General features: G+C 33.1%; 1 protein-coding gene across 9 annotated transcripts in view; it reads right to left on the bottom strand.

The window, feature by feature from the left end:
• KIF21A (kinesin family member 21A) overlaps positions 1 to 23659 on the bottom strand; it is a 155900-nt gene that overhangs the window by 90116 nt on the left and 42125 nt on the right. For all 9 annotated transcript variants that reach the window (XM_074269472.1, XM_074269474.1, XM_074269478.1 and 6 more), the window contains exons 2-5: positions 8670 to 8892; positions 8346 to 8528; positions 3722 to 3871; positions 2993 to 3127 (exon numbers count right to left, since the gene is read on the bottom strand). In XM_074269472.1, the coding sequence (XP_074125573.1) occupies positions 2993 to 3127; positions 3722 to 3871; positions 8346 to 8528; positions 8670 to 8892 (691 nt within the window). The remainder of the gene's footprint in view (positions 1 to 2992; positions 3128 to 3721; positions 3872 to 8345; positions 8529 to 8669; positions 8893 to 23659) is intronic.

Here is a 23659-nt window from a genome sequence, read left to right as displayed (position 1 = left end):
TCCTTCTAAACCCCCCCCCCACTGTGCCGCAATACAAATATACTCACAATCAGCCCAGAAAAAAAGGGTTCCGAGCCATGACTTTCTAAGTGATAATTATAAACTTTTTATTTTTGATGTTATGATTACTATTGATGTTTGATGTTATGGATATTGTTTGGGAGTCACTTAGGCTAAGTGGTCCTGATGTCAAGAGAAGCATAAAGACAAAACAGACAGTTGTACTTTTTCATTGTTAAACTGGTATTAAGTGTGAATAAAGTTAGCAGCTCTTGCATGAACAAACACTTGATTGATTGCAGGAGTCTTGAGTCTTTCTTTCGACTTATTGGACCTTTCTAAGCTTGGGGTACTGCTAAAGAAACTCGCCCTACCTGAGCTTCCCCTAAGTTTGGTTAGAACACTGAGAACGTTTTTATCACAAATCCTCTCACTTACTATCCAACTGGGCTATGTTTCTTACATGTGAGGAAAAGCCTCTTTATGTTGCAATAATGTGTAGATAAATACTTTTCTTGCTTTCTGCGTCACATAACAGTAAAGCTCACCATTTTATCATGTACTGAGTACCAATTTCCCAGAAATTCCTAAGTCAGATATTTGTTTTACTCAAGCTTTAAGAGGCTGAATAAAGCACTTTGGCCTTCCCCATCCCAGCACTTTTCTTTCTCTGGAGGCTTTACCCTCCCTAAATGTTTAAACTTGATAGAGGTTTAGCCATTTGCATGAGGGTCAGGGTACTCCCAGAAAGACCTAGACTCCCTCATCATCACTATCCTGAATCATGTGTTCCTTGGGCCCTTGCCCTGTAAGGAATGGCGCTCTTGTATCCCCTGTGGAGCCCAAATTCCAATACCCTAGCTAAAAGGACTTTTCCTAGAACCAGTGAGCCTCCATTTTAGTGACTCTGCCTCACAAATCTGGTTTCTCTTCTATAAATGATAGGGTTAAAAAGTGGTGCCTTCTGGCTCTAACAGTCTTTGAATGGATAGGGTCTATTTGACTCTACTTCAGCTCAGCCTCAATTTCTCTTTTTCCCCTTCCTCCCACTCCCTATGTCTCAATTTCAATAAGAGCTGGATGTGCTTTCCTCTGTGTAGCACACTATTTCTTTTCCATGAGGGTTGTTTCTTTCTTGTTAAAACTAAGAAGTTAGATGGATAATTCCTAAACTCCTCTAGCTCCAACATAATATACTGTTAATTGGGAAAAGTAGAAATTCTAAACCCTCTCCCTCCCCAGTCACTCTGTTTACTGTAAAAAGCATTAGCATTCTATCCACAATCCCAAGTAACTTAAGCTTCTCAGATGCCAGTGGGAAGGAAAAGCTATACTGAAAACTAGAGGAATTAACAAATGATTCTCTTCTGGGGAAGGAAGGCAGGAAAATCGATTTCCTCCTAACCAGTGGGCCTGTAGAGTTTGTACTATTTGTTTCAGCTGCAAAAATTCTTAGCTAAAGCTATAACTCAATGGCTAAAAGCTACATGCTATAAGACTACTTAGCTATGAGTGTATTTTAATAGAGGCATATGATAAGCCTAATATAGATGCTAATCAATAACTTCTCTCCAGAAGGCTTAAGCATTTAATTGCCTTTGTTTTTAACAAGGATAGAATGGAACTGGTAAGATATGACTGAGAAAAAGAATCTTGTAAGTGCATAATGTAAAGGGCTCTGTTTTGAACACACAAAAAAAAATTCATGTAACAATTCATGTTGAAGGTACAGCTATCTTTCTAAGTCACCCAGATTTACTACTTTCTAGTTATTTCTGACTCTTCTCTCTATCTTAAACTTTACATCCAATCTGCTGCCATATCATTGATTCTACTTCCACAATCCATCTTGTATATAAACTCTTTTCCACACTTACACAACCACAATTTTACTTCTGGCCTTTATCATCTCTTACTTCAATAACTGTAAAAGCCTCTTATATGGTTTCCTTAGCTAGTCTCTTTATTCTCTAATCCATTCAGCAGTCAAATTTATATTCCTTTTTTTTTTTAATTTATATTCCTAACATAGTTCTCAGTAGCCTTCACTAGCTCAAAAAACAAACAAAACCTCTTATCTGCAGAATAAAATACTTTATTTGACTTTTGAAGCTTTTCATATTATTGCTCCAGATTCCCTTTCTAATCTTATTTAAAATGCACATTCCAGGGCGCATTGAATAGAGCAGCAGCCCTGAAGTCAGGAGGACCTGAGCTCAAATCTGGCCTTAGACACTTAACACTTCCTGACTGTGTGACCCTGGGCAAGTCACTTAACCCCAATTGCCTCAGGAAAAAAGAAAAAAAAATGCACATTCCTTTCCCTTAGCCCTTACATTCTGGTCAATTGGCTTATTTGCCATTAATTGCCATTATATTTTATCTTTAGTCTTGATGCTTTTGCAAAAGCATCCAGCTATTCCCCATGTGTGGAATGTAATCCCTCTTTACCTCTACCCTGTAGAATATCTAACTTCTTCAAACCTCAAATATATCCTAATGAGAAACCTACTCTTATCATCTAGAGCCTCCCACAAGAAACTGGGTAGATATTTTATAATTTTCGATGTACATGTTGTTTCCCCAAGAAAATACTAGTCTATAGAAGAAAAAAAAAAACCTTAATAATGGATTTATGATTCTAATGCCTAGTGATAATACTTATTAGCTAACATTTATACAGCACTTCAAAGTTTGCAATATGATTTAGATATGTTATCTTATGTAATGCTCACAACAACACTGTAAGGTAGATATTATTATTATTCTCATTTCAGACAACTGAAGCTGAGAAAGGTAAATTAATCTGCCCCTGATCATACAGTGTCTGAAGCAGGATTTCAAACACAAATCTTCTGAGTTCCAAATCCAACACTATTAATTGCTCCACCTAGCTGCCAGGATAATGCTTGGCACATACTGAATAATTTAAGGAAAATCAAATTTGAATTAGGGAAGTCAAAGAGTTTGAGAAATTAGTTAATAAACTTACAGCATCTGTTCTGGGACACACTCTCGTCTGACACAAGTGAATGGTAAAAATGGCATGTGAACGAGAGCTTTGCACATTCATCTGAGTACTTGCAGTAGTTCGAGATAAAGCACCCAGCTTTAAACACTGCATCATCTAGAAAAGGAGAAGAGGATAAAAGAATAACATTTAACTAATATTTAAATGAAATACAACAAAGTTTTACCTTAAATGGTTAAGCCAGTCTTATTTACTGATGTATAAGATAAAAAGTTGCTAAAATGTTGTTTTACTTCACTATTGTAGGCACAGCTAATCTTCAAGATTAAATCCCAAGTTCAATAGTATACTATTTTTATAGAACAAAATCCTATAAAGTTTATTTGTTCAATATTTACCAGCATTTGTAGTTTTATTCCAAAATTCTTTCCTAATAAGATTTTTGGAGAGATTGAAACTATTTATGTTTATCTAGGTACACACACACACACACACACACATCTTTTGCCAATTAAAAAAAATTTCATAGTACTTTTTTTTTAAGAGATCACAATAGTACTAAACTGACAGTAAATAATACAAAAAAAATTCTGCTTGTCATATTTCACCTCATCCATTTTATCTTTTTTCTCCATTGTAAATTTATTCAAAGAAATGATCTTTGTATTTCAGTACTCAGCCTAAACCTCTGAACATATTAAAAACTTTATAAATATTTAATAATTATTTGAAATACAAGGCAGCCATCACCTCTGATTCTGTATTCACACTACGTGTTGTAACTCCCACAGTATAAATTCCTCCAGCTGAGTCTTCATGGATTCGTATATTGGACTTTTTGTTTTTTGCATCAATGTCACGTGTGGTATCAAAGAGATCAAGAACCTCTTCATTATAAAGCTAGCAAAATAAAATTTAAAATATTAGTCTTGAAAATTTCCTTTTTGATATTGCAAAATGCATTTTTGAAAATGACATCTGCTATTTATTATTACTCTAAATTTCTTTAATGAGATTAGCATTTTAAAAAGTAGCTAACAAAAAAACTAATTAAAAATAAATTTTCAGAAAATAATACAAAAGCAATTGTTTAAAGTACGTAAGATGCAAAATATCAAATTATTTTTTAGGTGAAGACATAGGCAAAATGGAAAGATCAAAGTAAAAAATTACCTACTAGCTGGGATAAATAAGCTTGAAAACAAATTTATACCACATAGGAAAAAATGTATACCTCACTTTTCACATACTCTGAACAGAGACTTAAGGCACTCAAAAACTTGACTTTTCAGTTGGCTTAATACAATAATTAACAAAGTTAGGGCTTCTTGGAAGGAGGGTGAGTAAATCTTTGTCATGCAAGTGAGGACATAGATCCCAGTAATTGGAAAAAAATGCATTCAATCATGTAAAATGCAAATTTATTTAAGAGCAGTAAGATTATCCATAGCTTTAGAAAGTTAAAAATGTTTCTCAGGTGAACACTGTTTCTTTTAGGGGATTTAGAAATCAACAATTATATCTTTCCTTAGTGAACTATCAGTAAGTCAGAATAATACAACATATAATTTGCTATTTTCATATAAGCTACTTCCTTGGTAAAATATTTATTGCTATACTAAATTTGGATCTGGGTCACGATGTGATAGTTTAATTTGTGACTTATCAACATAGATATTGTCTCCATCAATGCACTCCTCCACACCTTCTTATCCCATACAATTCTTAACCTTACTTTTCTTATCATTTTTCTTCACGGAGAATCTAATATTGAGAAGGACGCTTTTGTTTTTAAATTATACTTTGTGGCTACCAATGTAATATTCACATAGTTTGCTTTATTCTTGCTACATGAAAGGCCTTACTTTTTTGGTTATATATTTTTCACTTCTTTTCATGTGGCACATTGTACAAATTACTTACCAATTTGTTTCTGCAATTTAGATTTGTCTAGGTTTTTGGTGTTTCGTAATTCATACTCATATAATTTCACTGAAGTTGAAAGAAAGGGGTCAAGAGGCAATGAGCAGCTTACAATCATTGAAAGCAAAATGACCAAAAAAAAAAAACAATGAATAAGAACTACCACAACAAACATTTATATAGCACTTATTATGTGCCAGGCACTGTGCTAATCATTTTACAATTAAAATCTCACTTTTTCCTCACAACCCAGAAGGTAAGTGCTATTTAGTATCTTCATTTTGCAGATGGGGAAACTGAGGAAATAGGTTAAAAGTCACACAACAAAGTAAATATTTGAAACTGAATTGGAATTCAAATCATCTTGATTCTAAGCCCAGAGCTGTGTCTACTATGCCACTTATCTGAACTGATATATAAAACTAGGAGCTATTTAAGTAGCCAACTTCATTAAAAAGAAAACCAAATTATCATATCAATATTATAAAACTGAAGAATTTTGAACACATTTGTAAGATGATGAAAAATGACAATAGCAGAACCACAAAAACATTTCAGAGACAATACTAAAAATAAATATCTCTGAAAGCTATAAAAAAAAATGATAAATATAATGGCCACAGCATCAATGATGAAACATACTATCCAATACAGAGGTGATGGATTTAAAGAATATAGTCAGAAAAATTTCTATGTACAAACAATGAGTGAATTTATTTTGCCTATGTTTAATACAAGGAATTTGCTCATTTGTTTTTACAATGCAGTGGGAAGTAGAAAAGAGGAGAAAGAAATTTCTGCTGCTTTTTTTTTTTTTAATAGAGAGGTGGGTATCAGATTGCCTAAAATGACAGGAAAAGATAATAATTGCTGGAGAGGATGTGGGAATACTGGGACATTAATGCATTGTTGGTGGAGTTGTGAACTGATCCAACCATTCTGAAGAATAATTTGGAATTATGTCTAAAGTGCTTTTAAACTGTGCATACTCTTTGATCCAGCAGTGTCACTCCTGGGTTTGTATCCTAAAGAATCATAAAAAAGGGAAAATGTTTGGAACAGCTCTTTTTGTGGTGGCAAGGACCTGGAAATTGAATGGATAACCAACAACTGGGGAATGGCTAAGTTATGCCATAGGAATGTAATGGAATACTATTGTTCTATAAGGCTGATTTCAGAAAAGACTGGAAAGACTTAAATGAACTGATTCTGGGTAAAAAGAGCAGAATATGGAAAACATTTTTATACAGCAACAGCAAGATTGTACAATGATGACTTAGCTCTTTTCATCAATTGAGGCAATTTCAATAAACTTTGGATGGAAAATTCCATCCACAACTAGAAAAAGAACTATGGAGACTAAATGCACATTGAAGCAGCTCTCTTTTTTGTTCTGTTTTGTTTTGTTCTTTCTTGTGATTTTTCTCTTTTGTTCTGATTTTTCTTTCCCAACATGACTCATATAGAAATGTGTCAACAATGGAGGTATACCTATAACTTATATCAGATTGCCTGCTAGCATGGGGAGGAAAGTAAGGGAAGGAGGAAGAAAAAATTTGGAACTCAAAATCTTACAAAAAATGAATGTTGAAAACCATCTTTGCATTTAATTGGGAAACTAATATACTATTGAAATAAAAGTTTAAAAATAAAGAGGTCAGGTTATTCTAAATATGAAATGTTACTTGAAGTTTCAGATGAGGTCACTGCCCAAATGAATACTACAAATTGTACAATACTTCAATACTATAATTCTTTACCAAAATTTCCCCCCAAATACCTAAGACAAATTCCATTTTAAAATTTCTATTTTTTTTCAATGAATAAAAATCTACCTTTTCTCCTTCTGACTGTAACTCTCTCTCCTTTTCTTATATGAGAAAGATAAAAGTCTCCCTCTTTCCCCATTGCAAACATATAATGAAGAAAAAGAAATTTGCAAATTCTCATTCTGGACTTTGGATCCTTCACACCTTTCTATCAGGAAGGAGACAACGTGTTTTATCATGTGCTCTGGCATTGTGATTGATCATTATGCTTAAGAATTCTTAATTCTCCAAGACAATCCCAATAGACTTTGAATAGAAAATATCAGAACTATGGAAACTGAATGTAAATCAGCACATGCATCATTCACTTCTTTTTTCTGTTTTTTTTCCCTCTCACATGGTTTTTCCCTTTTGTTCTGATTTTTCTCTCCCAACATGATTCATAAAGCAATGTATATTAAAAGCTAATTGATTTTTTAAAAAAAGAAAAATTTTAAAGTTCTTAATTCTTTCAAAGATGTTTAATTTGTTCTGATTCTGTTCACTTTAGTTCACATCAGTTAATACAAGTCTTCCTAGATTTCTTTATAATCATCCTTCTCATCATCATTCTTACAACATATAATATTTTATCAAATTTACATAGTCTAATTTGTACAGCCATTCCAATTTATGAATATCACCTCAGATTCCCATTCTTTCTACATCAAAAGGAGCTATAAATACTCTTATATATCCTTAGTTAAGAGTTTGTTTTGCTTATTAGCACCAATCTCTTCCTTAACCTACCCTTCTTCTAACTCCCTTTTCTTCCTTCTTTCCTTTTCTACTATTTCCCTCTGTATGTATTTGTATTTTTTTCCTATTTATCCAGTTCAGAAAAGAATGAAGTCCGTATATCAGTTGTTCATTCTTATTTCCTCCTCCTATTTAAATAGACTACACTAATTAAATTACTAGTAACTATATGAAAATTACATGAGGAAAATATTCTGAAATCAGTGCTAATTATTCTTGTCTGGCATAAGCATTTATTAAGTCTTTTATTCATTAATTGTAGTATAGTTTTCTTATCAGAATGAATTAGGCATTTAGATCATAGAACTATCAATGTACAAAATTAAGCACACACAAAAGGTTTTCACAAAAGGTGCAATACATGTCAAAATAGCATAGTAACATAAGCATATATTTAGTAAACATAAAGGAACAGTTCTGACTCATGATGAAAGATACTATCTCCCTCCAGAGAGAACTACTAAACTATGAGTGCAGACTGATGCATATATTTGCACTTTATTTTTCTTCTTGTGGGCAGGGGAAAGAGGGTGACACAATTATTATGGAAATAAGTTTTGCATGACTTCACATATATAACTGATATATTGTTTGTCTTCTCAGTGGGTCAGGAAAGGGCTAGAGGGAGGCAAAGAGTCTGAAACTGAAAAGTTTTAAAAATCAATGTTAAAAATGCATAATTTTTTTAAAATGAAAAAGAAATACCTTTTTCAAATATAATTTCAAAATTCAGTACCATTTTAAAAAGAATAGCTGTTCTAAAAACAATCTTAATATCATTCCATGTTTTTAAATTATCATACATAAAAAATATCAACAATTCCTCCTGAGACATTTAATTGAAAAAAAGTTTTTTAAAAGTTGAGAGAACAATTAGATATTACCTCTAAGAACTGAGAATTAACTTTAAAATCGGGGGGTGGAATTCCATTTTTAATAGCAACTTCTTTTTTTTCTTCAATACACTTAAAAAGATGCTTAACAGCACGAGAAATAATACCCTGTTCTTCTTCAATGATATTGACATCAAATCCTGTTCCCATTGTATATGTTTTGCCAGCTCCAGTCTAAATATAAGAAAATAGACACATGAAACTTACCAAAAAAGACAATTTCAAGAATATCAATAAAATTGCTAATAACTAGCACTTCTGTTAAGGACTAGCTTGATTTATTTTCTCGCAATTAGTTGTGATATATATACTTACTTGTCCATAAGCAAAAACTGTAGCATTGTAGCCTTCAAAACAACCTTCAATTAATTTTTCTATACATTGTGTGTAGATCTGTTCTTGTTGAGATTCAATATCAAACACGTAGTCAAAGGTAAAAGCTTTATCTTTTCCTAGAAACACTTGAGGTTCACCCGGTGTGACAGAAGTACAAATATGGCATCCTTCAATTTTTTCTTTTGCAAGCTGAGGTCGAATTCTGTGAAAAATAAACATATAAATAAGATGATTGGGTTTTCATTGGGTTAGGATCTTATGCTTAGTTGTCAGGAGAAGCAGCACAGCTAATGCCAGCTCTACTAAAAGAAGCAGCAAGAAATATTAGGCTAGAGTAGTTTAATCACAGTTAGCTACTATATTTACTTTGGCCACAAAAGACAAAGTGACCTCAACTTCAAAAACTAACTCCAAGAATAAAGAAGCAGTCACTTGCTAAAGAAAGATCTTGATTTTCCAAATTATCTGTAATTCCCAATTTCAAATTCAAAAGACTCTAAAGATGCTGAAGGAGTGGTAAGAAATTATTAATCCAAAATGAATATGAAAAAGATGTTGATAACTTGAAAAAATTGAAAACTTGAAAAATTGTCTATGGGCAACAGTTTTGTAATACCAATTTTCCAAATGTTTCTTACAATGTCAGATGTCAGATGTTTCTGAATAATAATTAGTCATGGAATTGTTAAATACACAAAGTTTGATTGAAGATGGCATGGAATAGGAAGCTTGTAGACATAATAAAATCTGGATAAAATACAAATATTTTCAATTCTTAAGAAAGAAAATGATAAGCAGGAGATAAAAAAAGGAAAATGTACTGATTATGGATTATGTATCATATGGAAATAAAAGTTTATTTTAATTTTATATAGTTGTTTGCCTTGACTATTTAATAAATGTCTTGATTAAAAATTTAATAGTAAAAATTATATAACATAATATTTTATTGTATATAAAATAATAATGTAATATTAAAATTATATTAAAATTAATTATATAAATATACTGTTTGAATTATCTAAATATCACTTGATGTGAACCCTAAACTAGCCTTTTCCCAGAAATTGCTAAAACTAGCCCATCCTCTTCCTTTATTAATAATCGGGTCAGTTTTCCCAGCCTGTTCACTTAGTACATAATGATGAGAGACTGAAATTGTTAATCAGACTCCATTGTCACAATTATGTGAGACTGAAACTCTTAATCAGATCAGCCTCTCTGAAACTGTCTTGATAGCATATCTGGAGACAATTTAGGGACCTGGTCAGCCAGGTGGACTGGCTCCTCCTTGATTCCTCCCTGCTCTCTCCCCAACTCCTCCTGGTTTCTCCCTTTCCTTCCCCTCCCCTCCCACTCTTTAGAGACTTTAAAAAGCTGTGTCTTTCCAAAGCAAAAAGGGAGGAAGGTAGAAAAGGAGAAAGGAAAGGAGGGAGGGAGGAAGGAAAAAATAAAAGAAAGGAGGAAGGAAAGAAGAAAGGAAAGAAAAGAGAGAGGGAGGGAAGGAGGAAGGAAAGAAGAGAGGGAGGGAGAGAGGGAGGGAAGAAGTTGTGTTGTTGCCATGGTCACTGCTTTCCTTTGGATCAGTCTGTCATGACATTCAGTCACGTGGTCTCTTTCCCCTCCCCCTCCCCAATGATCCCTGGTGTTCCTCCTAACCTGTTTCCTGACCCCACTTCTCCTCTTTATAACTAATTCTTTTAGTGTGCTAAGTCCTTTTCAGGATTTACCCTGCCAGCTAAGAGCATGCCCCAACCTTATGGGGTGCTCCCTTTCTACTGAATATTTCTAAATTCCAATAAGGAACTTGTCTTTCATATGCTCTCCCACTCTACTTCATATTTACCATTCTCTTATCCTTTCATTTTATCTGTAATCTCTTCTCCTAAATAAACCTACCTTTTGCTAAAGAGAATGGTTGTGAATTCTTCGCATTCCTGAACCCCAATATTTGGTGATTCTCTTAAATCATGGTGCTACTTCATTTGCTACATCAATCACATCAGTAATAGCATTGCACTAGGGATCCAACTGGCCACTCCCAGTTGGGAACTATGTCTCCCTCCACCTTCTTCCTTCCTTTTTTGTTTCCTTCTTTCTTTCCTTCCTTTTTCTCCTTTTCCTCTGTCCGCATGGGGAATCATGCCCTTACCTGCAGGTGCTCTGCCCAAAGGAATATAAATTTTGATCTTTGAAACACAGCAAGGTATCTTGGGATTTGTGGGTTGGATGTCTGGTCAATAATGGGTTCATCATATTCATTTGAAAGATTCTGAGGAAGTGTAAATGGCATTTTTTTTCTGTTCCGGCCAGAAACCCTGAGGATCTTCCCCTCCCATGTTATTTTTTTGACCATTTTGCCTCATTTCTTTCTTACAAAGCCTAAATCACTAAATGGGCAAACAGACTTGGAAAAGACCTCAGCTCAGAAAAGCCAAGATCCCACAGCATCCCGGATCACCTCCACTCATCCAGACCTATATCTTGCTACAAGACCCAGATGGCTCCAGAGGAGAGGAGGTTAGTGACTCTAAACAGCCCTCCCTCACTTAAAACCCAATTCACTAGAAAATCATAACATCTCTTTCTTGATGTCATAGACCTCTAGAAAAAAGGACAAACAACAAGGGAAAAGCTTAGTCATTAACACAAAAAAAGAATTAAGATCCTTCTGTTGTTATTTCCATTTGTTGTAGTCATGATGTACTTCTCTCTCCATTAATTCATGTCCATCTCATAATTTTCTGAATTCTTCCTTTTCCTATTTTCTTATAACACTGTAATTTTCTATTACATTCATGTACAACAATTGATTTAGCCCCAAGGAGTCAAACAAGCATTTGTTGATAGGCTTCTAGTTATTTATTATTAGAAAAAGTACTGTTCTAAATATTTTAGTGTATTTTCAACTTTTCTTAATTTCAATTCCCCTTCTCAACACTATTAGCCACCATCATCCTTATTCACTTCAACACTATCCCTCCAACATCTCATTTCATATAGGCTCATTCCTTGTGTGGTGCCCTCCAAAACTCTTGCTTTGTAATTAATAAATTCCTTTTGTTTCTGATATCTTCCTTTAATACTCATCATTTGACACTCACACAGGCCTAATTTCCTCATATCTCCTTTCACTCTAAATTACTGTCTCCACAGGGGAATCAGAATACTCCTTAACTTCCCTTCTACCTCCAGTCTCCCTCTACAACTATTATTCAACAAATTCCTCTCCTTTGATATTCCATTTATCTGTATTTATCACCTAATCCAGATCCCAGTAAATGATTTCTAATGGCTCCCAGGTCATTTTCCTTCCTCTCTCACTACTAACTCACAATCTCCATTCCAACTCCTTTCTTTATTCAAGGGAATAAATTTATTTGCTTAATCTACTCATCTCCCAAGACTTAACCCTTCCATTACTCTTGCTCCACAAAGGAATGGTCACATACTTAACATTACAAATGTGATAGATATGATCACAAATTCTGCAATTATAAAAGACCATAAGTTCTGAATTGTTTTATTCTACCATAATTTCCTATCTTTCTATGCTTTCTTTCTCCCGCACCTGTTCTTTATTCTCACAATGAGCTCTACACTTTCTAACCACTTCATTATAGACCTAGTTCAACTTTATTTTCTCCAGTACCTTGCTTCCTTGCCCTAATACAGTTTACACCTTGTCAATTACTGAATTACTCTGCCATCCACATTCCCTAGCCTTACTCACTTGTTGCTGAATAGAACTAGGGCCTCCTTTCAAATTTAAAATCCTGTTTGGTATTCAAAGCCTTTCATCAAAGCTTCTCATCTTTCCAGTCTTTTTCTATTTTATATGCCCACCACAGTCTATGTTCCAGTGATACCAGCTTTATTGCTATTCTTGGAACAATACAACTCTATCTTCTGACTCCAAGAATTTTCATTGGCTGTCCTTCCTCCATGGAATGTTCTCCTCTCTCATCCTACAAATCTCAGCTAAAACCTCATTTTCCACAGGAAGCCTTTCATAATACCTCTTAATTCTAGTACTTTCACTCTGTTGATTATTTCCCCCTTTATCCTATACTTTGTTATTTTGTACATAGCAGTTCACATGTTGTCTTTCCCATTAGCTCATCCCCAGCCCCATCAAGGGAAAGGAGTATCTTTTGCCTTTCTTTGTTTCTTTAGTCCTTATAACATGGCACACAGTAGACACACTTAAAATGTAAATTGAAAGACTGATTTACTAGAGTATACACAAATATTCCCTGTCTGCTTCTAATCCAAACAAAAGAAGGGTTGGGATGGGAACTTGTTTTTTGTTCATTATTTATTAACTCAGTCTCTAAGCCCTAAATCTTTTTTCTAGCTGCTGAACTAGAAAATCTGATGACTCAGATGTCACATCTGGTAGAAAAAGAGATGGCTTCTGACAGGCAGTCAGAACTGTTGTCTGAAATATAATTATGTTGTGATAAGACCACGTGACTCTAGTATCAGGAGGTAGGAAAGAAAGCTCCATTTTCCTAGAAAAAAAATGGATAGACATGATAATTGTGGAAATATGTATAGAAGAATTGCATAAGTTTAACATATATTGGATTACTTGCCATTTAGGGGAGGAGGTAAAAGGGAAGGGAGGGAGAAAAAAATTTGGGACACAAGATTTTGCAAGGGTGAATGTTGAAAAATATGCGTGTGTTTTGAAAATAAAAATAAAAAAAGCTTTAATAAGAAAAATGGATAGGCTGGGGGTTCCCAAGGCCCCACACTTTCTACACAGACCAGCCTTAATTAATAGGTCTTATACCAAGGACCACCTAACTGCTTTTGCTTCTTCTCTTTTGTGTTTCTTTTCTTTTAGTAATTAACATCAAAAAGCCCTAGAAGGTCCTGAAATGCTTTTGACAGAGGCAGTTTCTACCACAATTACAGTGGCTAGAAATAGCAGAATTAGATTTTCAACTAGAAAAGCATCATCAGAGGGATAGAGGAACAGAAAGATCAGACTTGATATTTGATTGGACAAATAACCAAAGCAAAATTGAACTGTGAAATAATTATACTTAATTAGCAGCCTCCAAGCATACTGTAGCAGTAATTATTATGAGTCTCTAAATTCTGTTCCCTTGGCTAAGTGAGAATAAATTTTCTGTTCTATATCCAATTCAAATTTGTATGCTGGGTACCTAATTCATATTTGTTTTACTGACTCCACTTTTTGGCAAACATGAGACAAGAGGCAAAAATTTGCCTCCCATAGCCAAGGAAGAGGTGACTAATTAATAAACGTGAGAGGTGGAAATGTGACTGGGGAGTTTGATGCCTGAGCAATGAATCTGGTACATATCAGTATGGCAAAGTAATATCAAAGAGGGATAACTATCTTCAGCACCTGTGAAATCCAGTAATAGTTACCTCTCTAGCTCTATGCTAGATGTGGGAGAACTCAACAAGTTTTTGTGGGATTGATGCAAGTCAAATCTGAGTGCTTAATTACTCCTTACATGGTTAAGTTTTACTTGACTACTTTTGTTCTTGTTTTTTTCCTTTTTTGAATTGACCTTTCTTAACCTATTATTGGAACTCTATTAAAATTGCTCTTACAGTAGAGGGAATCTATTGGGGAAATTTTGGGTGTTTTATGGTATGAAATACAAAGGAAACTATCTGGAAAAAGAGTGTACCTTGTGAGTGAAAAACAAACACAGAGGTTTTGTAAAGACTTTCCTCTCTGCCACCTACTCTATATTTACTAAAAACACAAAGAACACTCTGGTAAATAAAGGTTATGGTTCTTATGTATGTTACTAGGTGACCTTATGCCTTATCTTGCCAATACCCAGATCTCTAAGTCACATTCCATTTCTTTGCCATGCTGCCTGCACTATGACCAGAATTCTCTTTCTCCCACTGTAATTTAGATTCTGCCCCTGGGTTCTGGTGTTAATTTTAACCTCTTCGTGTCCCAAATCAGGTCTCCAAATCACTTCCCATTATCAGGGGTATCAAACCCAAAACTCTTCCAAGTGCAAATAAATTTAAAATAAGCAGAACATAGATAATGCTAATGTTGTTTTCTAATCCAATATACAGACCATAAGGATCTTTAATGTATGATTCTTGTTTCCATTTGAATTTGACACCACTGATCTATAAAACATGTGGCCCATTCAAATATGATCATTAGAATGTAAGGTAAGGAGAATTTTCACTATTTGTATTTCCAGTGCCCCCCCAAAATGCCTTAAACATAGTATCTACTTATTATGGATCAAATCATAGACCATCTCAGAGAAAAGTAAACAATTCTTAAAATGAAAAAAAACTTAACAGTGAATGAAACATTTTATAGATGTATTATTATTTACATATTTATATTTTATTAAATTATTATAATTTATTTTAGTTTATTATTAAAGCTAATTCCATTTCAACTTAATATATAAAAGTTATATACAAAGTAATAATCTTAGGATAAGATATCATTCCAGAATGTTTTTGATTTAATTTTATAACTTATACTCAATAGTTTATTTTTCTTGCTAATTAAGGAGAATATTTAGAAAGGTCAATAATCAAACGATTTCATGTCATCAAAATCTAAAGGCTCCTTAAGAATTATCAAGATAGGTACTCTACTGCAAGAAGGTTAAAAAAAAAAACCTGCCAGTGTTCTGATCATGCAACCCTTGCAATTCATCTAGGGTCACAATAAAGGGGATGGAATCACAGAAATGGACATCATAAGATGGTTGCATTTGAAAAGTTAAAGATTTACGTAGTAAAAAGATACTGTTTTGAACCAATTGAAACCTCCCATAAATTGTATATAAATCAGGAATTCTCAGATGAACCTATTCAAACCAGGAAGTTTGAAAACTAACTTGCCATAAGTCTAAATTGCAATCATGAAGGCTGAGGTCATGAATTATCAAAACATACCAATCCTTAAGTTAAAGTAAGTAATGGAAAAGAGCATTTATAGCTCCAAGAAGAACACAAATGGATATCACGAAAGTGAAAACAGAAAGCAGACAAAAAGGAAAATGAAAAGATATACTCACATATATATGTGCCAAGTATAGTTAAATATATGGAGAACATAAAATGAAAGTTTAGGGAAAAAAGAAGAGTACAACTTTTTCAGCTGTTGCCCTCTCTTAGAGTGTTAGTACTTAAGGGATAACCTTAACAATATCTAGGTTGTTTTAATAACATAAGGTATTCTCTAGTACCAATAAAAACAAACAAACAAATAAAAACAAAACAAAACAAAACAAACAAACAAAAACCACAATCTTCCTAAGGAAACTCCAATTAAGGAGTAGGAACTAATGTCCTTACTTGGTTGCAATGAGCAAATAGACTATGTCCCTAGTGATAGTCCAGTTTTTAACAATTTAAAAGCTAAAAGACAGTTAATATGTAGTGAAACCATTAGCACATATAAAGTGCACTTTTGGACTCCACAGACATCATTACACTTGGCTTTACTCTTTTGTTTTTTTATTTGTTTATATTCTTTATTAATCCAGATTTGCTATTTCATTGCTTTGGGAAATTCTGGGTATAGATACAATTTCTACTGATTTACTTTGAAATTTAACTATAATTTAATCATCTTTTAGAGAGTTGCCTGCGGTATCAATAGATTACAACTTGGTCAACATTACATAGCTAGGATGTGTCAGAGACAATACTTATAATAGGGTCTTCCTAACTCCAAAGTCTGCCTTCTGCACTATAAATTATTTTGCATTTTTTGCTATGAAAACCATCTGATGATTTGGGCTGGAGAAAGGGAAGATCGTTCAGATATGTTGAATTCCCATCAGTTACCAAGTTGACAATTCAGACATAATCTGATATCCCTGGCTCATAGTCAAAGACAACTTCATATAAGTTAATACTTTCTAAAAGGAATAGTTGACTTTTCTAAAAGACCCGTTTATTAATAGGGACAATAGATTAGACTATACAATTTTATTTGAAAACATAACACAGCACTCAAAAACTTCAACATTTTTTCTCCATTAAGCAATATATTATAGCTTCATCTCAGAAAAGCTTTAATTTAATTTTCAGATCAATATAAAATACAATAAACTTGTAACAATGAGGATTTTTGTACTAATCCTGTTGATTGTGTTCTAGCTACATACTACTTAACAAACTTCAGACAAATAGAATCAAAAGCTATTAAAAAAAACCTGTCACTCTCCCATTAAATGAAATTAAATAGCTTCCATCCTTTTCAATAAATATTTATTAAGCACATTGATAAAATATTTATGTGCAAGGTGTTTCAACAGCTGAATACTTGCTTGTACAATTTTTTTTCCACAAATTACAATATATAAGTGATAGGGCCTTGTTGCTTTTCTAAATGTCTAAATACTTAATAATTTCTATTCTTGTTAAATAGTATTCTCTGACATCCAAAATTTTTTTTCTAAATTATAATTAGTGAATAAATAATATTATCAAATTACTTATAGATACAAGTAAACAAATCCTGCATTTTATGATGTCTCTTTTACTGTCACCTGGAAAACAACATCATAAAATTGTATATTCCAGGAAAAAAAATTCTCACATTAGTTACCCCAAAACATACATTTCTTTCTACATTTTAAGTTTATCATCTCTCTGACATAAAGTGGGCTGCATATTTCAACTTATGCTTTTTGGGCTAGAAGTTCTTCATTGCCTTGATGAGTGTTCTAATGTCTTTCAAAGTTCTTTTTCTTTGTGTTATTATCTCTAATGATAAGAAATTACTTTAAAAGTTCTACTTACTTTACATTAGTTCATGGAAGTCGTTTTTTCTCTGAAACTATTCTTTTCATTATTCCTTAAAGTACAATAATATTCCACCATATTCTTATACCATAATTTGTTTAGCTATTCCCCCAAGAAAAGACGGCCCCAAAACAACTGTTACAACAATTTTTCATATATGTCCTTTTTTTTGATGTCTTTGTGGAAACACAGTAACAGTACAGTTGGGTGAAAAACTATGAACAATTTGATAACTTTCAGAAAACAATTCTAAATTGCCCTACAAAAAGAATGTAACAATTTATAGCTGTTTTCCACAGCCCCTCTAACATCTGTCATTTTCTTCTTCTGTTGTCATGTTCAGTTTGATAGGTGTAAAGCAAATCTTCAGAGTTGTTTTAATTTGCATATGCCTAATTATTAAATATTTTGAAGCAAGAAGAACAATCCTCTTTATTTCAATAAATGTAATTTTCTATAATACTTTACTATAATTATTTTCTTTATTGTAATTAGCTTGCATCTGCATTAAAATCTTACTCTAGAGTGGAAACAGTTGAGTTCTCAATGATTATGAAAGTAGAACACACGCCTTAGCAGATAATAAAAAAGCTTGTGCAGTACATCCACAAGCAAAGACTGAATATGTTTATCCTTTGAGGACCAACATATTTAAATCCTAAGGCAGGATCATCTTTCTAAGCATCTGAGGTTAATTAGAAGAATAGCTCATAGGAGGTAAGTAAGATGTAGAACTGAGTGGTTAGGATATTTAAGAGAGGATCACTATGCTGAAGTCTCCTAGGGCATAAGGGCAGAAGTTGAGGACAGAAAAATTATGAACCAGATATGAAAAATGAACTCATTAAGGAAAAAAGGAAAATGATCTGGAGGTCTATGACAATAGCTACCAAGATTTTGGTTGGGTGAGCACATGGATAGCATGACCCACCAAATGAGGAGAGGGTACTGAGATCCATATCCATCAGACTGAAAACAGGGGTGAGAGACAGTGAGGAGTCAAAGGATTTTAAGGAAAAGATAATTATTTCAGTTTTAGACATACTGGGTTTAAGTCTATTGATCCAGTTGGAGATGTCTGAAGGGCAAGTGCAGATGTGTGATTGGAGGTCAGTGGAGAAGAAAGGCAAGATAGATACATTTTAAAAATTGTCAACATAGAAATAATAATTAAACCCATAAAAACTAGTGATATCACAATGTGAAGCTATAATGGAGGAGAAAAGAAGAGAGTATCCTATGGAATTCCTACAGTTGGAGGAACTGAGGATCCAGAAAAGAAAGCAATCAGATAGTAAAAGAAAATCAGCAGAGAGTAGTGTCCCAAAAATCTAGAGAGAAAAGAGTATGAAAGAGGATCTGTCCACAAAGTCAAGAGTGACAGAAAGATCAAAGAGAATGCGAAGAAAAAGCCCCTGGATTTGGCAAAGAGCATTCACTGTAACTTTGGAGAGAGCAGTTTTCTTAGAATGATGAAGATGGAAGCCGGATTATGGGGCAATAAGAACAGAATGAGAGAAGAAAAAATGAAGGCACTTAATATACTGAATCTTTTCAAGGCGTGCAACCACAAAGTGCAGAAGGGGAACAGGACACTAAGGGATGAAAAAGATTTTGGAAGCTCTGATGTGGAGGGTGGGATAATGAGCTAGGAAAGAAAGTGAAGTAGAATTACCTAACTCTGTGAAGACCCAGTTAAGGTTATGTGGGGAAAAAAAAATTAGAAAAGAAGGCAATCATATATCTCTACCACTAAAGATACAAGATTATAAGAAATTACAAAATTACAAGAAATAAAATGGGTAGTTTCAATTACCTGAAACAATGCACCTAGGTTAAGAGTGAAGTAGTCAAATTTCTCTAATAAAGGCTCAGTATACAAGTCAAAGCTTCCTAAACTATGGATCCAAAAAAATCTGGCAACACTAAAAAGTTTCTGAATGCAATAACCAAAAATTAACTCAAAATTCAAAATGGATAATTTAATTTAGACAGAAGTGAAGATTCAGATGGTGCTGGAGCAATAGTGGAAAAGAAAGTTGGATTTGAGGCAAAAAATAAAGCTGGGAGCAATAAAAATACAATTTTTACTCACTGCATTGTAACTTTCATATTAAAAGACAAATTTAAAAATTTGATTAAAAAAAAGTTAACATGTGAAAGAATACGATGGAAATAGATCTTTAGAAATGTTTATAACCATAGATGATTTTATAATTGAAAATAATCTTCCCAAAGACTTAACTGTAACAAGTTAACCATCTGAAATTCCTGAAGACAGTTTCAGAAATACTTCCCTTTCATAAACCACGCTCAACTGAAATAAAAAATAAAAGTTCATGGTTTTGAGTGAAATGAGCAGGACCAGGAGATCACTATATACTTCAATAACAATACAGTATGATGATCAATTCTGATGGGCGTGGCCCTCTTCAACAATGAGATGAACCAAATCAGTTCCAAATGAGCAGTAATGAACTGAACCAGCTACACCCAGCAAAAGAACTCTGGGAGATGACTGTGAACCACTACATGGAATTCCCAATCCCTCTATTTTTGTCCGCCTGCACTTTGGATTTCCTTCACAGGCTAATTGTACACTATTTCAAAGTCCGATTTTTTTGGTACAACAAAATAATTGTATGAACATGTATACCTATATTGTATTTAACTTATACTTTAACATATTTAACATGTATTGGTCAACCTGCCATCTGGGGGAAGAGGTGGGGAGAAGAAGGGGAAAAATTGGAACAAAAGGTTTTGCAATTGTCAATGCTGAAAAATTACCTATGCATATATCTTGTAAATAAAAAGCTATATTAAAAAATAAGAATAAAAAAAATAAAAGTTTAAGAAGAATTTGGCAAGTTCTCAAGCAATACAGATATAAAACCTGAGTTTTCAAAAAAAATTGTTAAATGAATTTTGGTTTGGGAGTAGGACAGAATTTCCAACAATTTCTGAAATGGTTCTAAACATACTTTGCATTTTGTACTACTTATTTAAATGAAGCAGAAATTCTTAGCATTGACAGTTATAAAAACAAAAAATCAATCAACTCTGAAAAACATTGAAGATGCTCTCTATGTCCTTCAATATCGAATATTTTGCTAAAATTTAATTCTTTATGTAAAATAAACAAGCACATCTATATCACTAGGATGCAAATTTTCTTTCATCTTTAATAAATGGTAAGATTATATGTATACAAAAGACTTGTTTTAAAATAGATTTCTTTATGATTTATTATGAGCAAAGAGAAGAATGGTGGTATACTTCTAGTTTATGCACCAAGACCTGCATTGCAACATCCAAGGTAGAAGTCATAGAGTAAAATGGGCTGTAGTTGCTCTAACTGAAAACCTTCAAGTAAGTCAGGAGCATCTGGGCAGAAGACAAAAAAAGACAACTTCCCTTACCCCAATAAACCCAAACCTTTGACTTAATATGAAGTACAAAGTCAAGGGGGAGAATGGAAGTATGAGAAAAAAAAAATCCCACCACAAAGAAATCATATGAATATAGTTACAAGTACATCTAAATAATTGAAGAAATATTAATTTCTCATTCTTAGGTTGAACTAATATAATAAAATGGCAATACTACTCAAATTGATTTAGTTATTTTACACTGTAACAATCAAACTACTGAAGAAATACTTTTGAAAGGTTGAAAATATGACAATGAAATTCATCTGAAGGAACAAATGATTAAGACTATCAAATAGTCTTAAAAAGTAACAACAAAAAGTGGAAAGGAAGGGAGCTTGGCGATAACTAATCTTATACTAGAGTACAAAGCTAAAATCATTAGAATAATTTGATACTAGACATTATACAGAAGCAAAGACATCTAGTAGCTTAACCTTTGATAAATTCAAAGATAATAGCTATTGGGGACAGAACTCACAATTCAACAAAAACTGCTGGGAAAGTTGGAAAGCAGTCTGCAAGATTCTGTTACTGTTGTTGAGTCATTTCAGTCACATTCAATTCTCCATGACCCATTTAGGATTTTCTTGGCTAAAATACTGGAATTGTTGGCCATTTCCCTCTCCAGCTCAAATTTACAGTTGAGGAACTGAGACAGAGTTAACTGACTTGCCCAGGGTCATATAGCTAATAGGTGGCTGAGGTTAGATTTTAATTCGGATCCTTCTGACTCTAAGGTCAATGCTTTATCTCCTGAACCACTGAGTTACCCCGGGATATTCTAGGTATAGACCAAATTCTGTTTGAATAGATGAAGACCATGTCACCAGATAAGAGATAAAAAATTTCACAGGAGGCAAAATGAATAATTTTGTTTACATAAAATTTAAAAATTTATGCACAAACAAATCAATGCAACTAAAATTAGAATCAAAGTGGGAAAGTGGGGAAAAAATCTTTGCAATAGCTTTCTCTGGTGAAGGTCTCCTTTCTAAGATAAAGGGAATTATATATATATACACAGACACACACACACACACACACACACACACACATTTACAAGGGGGTTAAAAAAAAATAACTTTTTACTGGATATCTCTGATAAGGGTTTGATAGTAAAGACAGCTAACAAAAAAAAAAAAGACCAAAAGTCCTTCCTCAATAGAGAACTAGTCAATATGACTAAATAGCTGTTAAAATAAGAACTGCAAACTATTAACAACCAAATTAAATAATCATATTCCAATACAAATAAAAAAATAAACTCAAATAAATCTACGGCATTTTTTCCTAGAGATATTGGGATGATTGAAGATGGGAGACACATTAATGAATTACTGTGATCAACTGTGAATTAGTACTATTCTAAAAAGTAATTTAGAATTATGCAAAGAAACTGATTAGGGAGTCAAGGTAGTAGAGCAAGCAGGAAAATTACCTGAACTCTTCCATATTCCAAACAACTATAGACCAACACCCCAAAATGAATTCTGGAATGGCAGAATCAACAAAAAGACAGAATGACACAATTTTCTAGCCCAAGAGAACTAGGAAGGTTGTAAAGAAAGATCTGTCTTACTCAGGTAAAAGGTAAGAAAAGGGCAGATGACAACACCAGGCTCCCTGTACTGAGCACAGCAGCAGGCAGATGGACAAACAGCAACACCAGGTCTCCACATGCCCAAAATCATGTTGGTGTTGGTATATATGATGGTATAATTGGAGAATCCTGAGAATCAACTAAAAAAGCTAGTCAAAATAATGAACAAATTTAGTAAAGCTGCATGATATGAAATAAATCCACAGAAAATCATCAGAATTTCTACTTATTAACAACAAAGCTCAGCAGCAAAAGATAGAGAAATTCTACTTAAAATTATTATTAAACAGTTTAAAATATCTGGGAGCCCAACTTCCAAGATAAACCCAGGAACAATATGGACTATATTAACAAAATTACAAAACACTTTTCACACAAATAAAATCAGAGCTAAATAACTAGAAACATGTCAAGTATTCATGGGTAGGCAGAGCCAATAAAATAAAAATTAAAATCAATTATGCCTAAATTAATTTACTTATTCAGTATCATATCAATCAAAATTACCAAGAAATTTTTTGGCAGAGCTAGAAAAAATCATAACAAAAATCATCTGGAAGAAGAAAAGCTAAATCATATCAAGGGAATTAATAGAAAATTATTTTAAAATGTTATAAATATATATATTATAATATTTTATATAATAAAATATATTATAAACCAATAATTATCAAAACTACCTGGTACTAATAGAAATAGAGTGGGGGTGGATCAATGGACAAGAATAAGGAAATACATAAGATACAGAAGTTAATGACTAGAGTAACCTAGTTTTTGACAAACTAAAAGAACCCAGCTTCTGTAACAAGAATTCACTATTTGACAAAAACTAGTGAGAAAATTGGAAAACAATATGACAGATGCTAGATACGCTAGATATATGTTAGTCTACTAGGTATAGACTAACATCTAATACCCTCCGCCAAAATAAGGTCAAAATGGGTACCTAATTTAGATATAAAGTATTATGTAATAAGCAAATTAGGAGAGCAAGGGATAGTTACATCAGATTTATGGAAAGGAAAGAAATTAAAATCAAACAAGAGACAGAGAGCATTACAAAATGTAAAATGAATAATTTTGATTAAATTAAAAGTGTACTGCATAAACAATATCCTTGCAACCAAGATTACAAGGAAAGC

The sequence above is a fragment of the Sminthopsis crassicaudata genome, chromosome 5 (genome assembly GCF_048593235.1).
Source record: "Sminthopsis crassicaudata isolate SCR6 chromosome 5, ASM4859323v1, whole genome shotgun sequence".
NCBI classification, from domain to species: Eukaryota; Metazoa; Chordata; class Mammalia; order Dasyuromorphia; family Dasyuridae; genus Sminthopsis; species Sminthopsis crassicaudata.
Note: the sequence above shows the minus strand (reverse complement) of the source record. Positions and strands in the feature narration are given on the sequence as shown.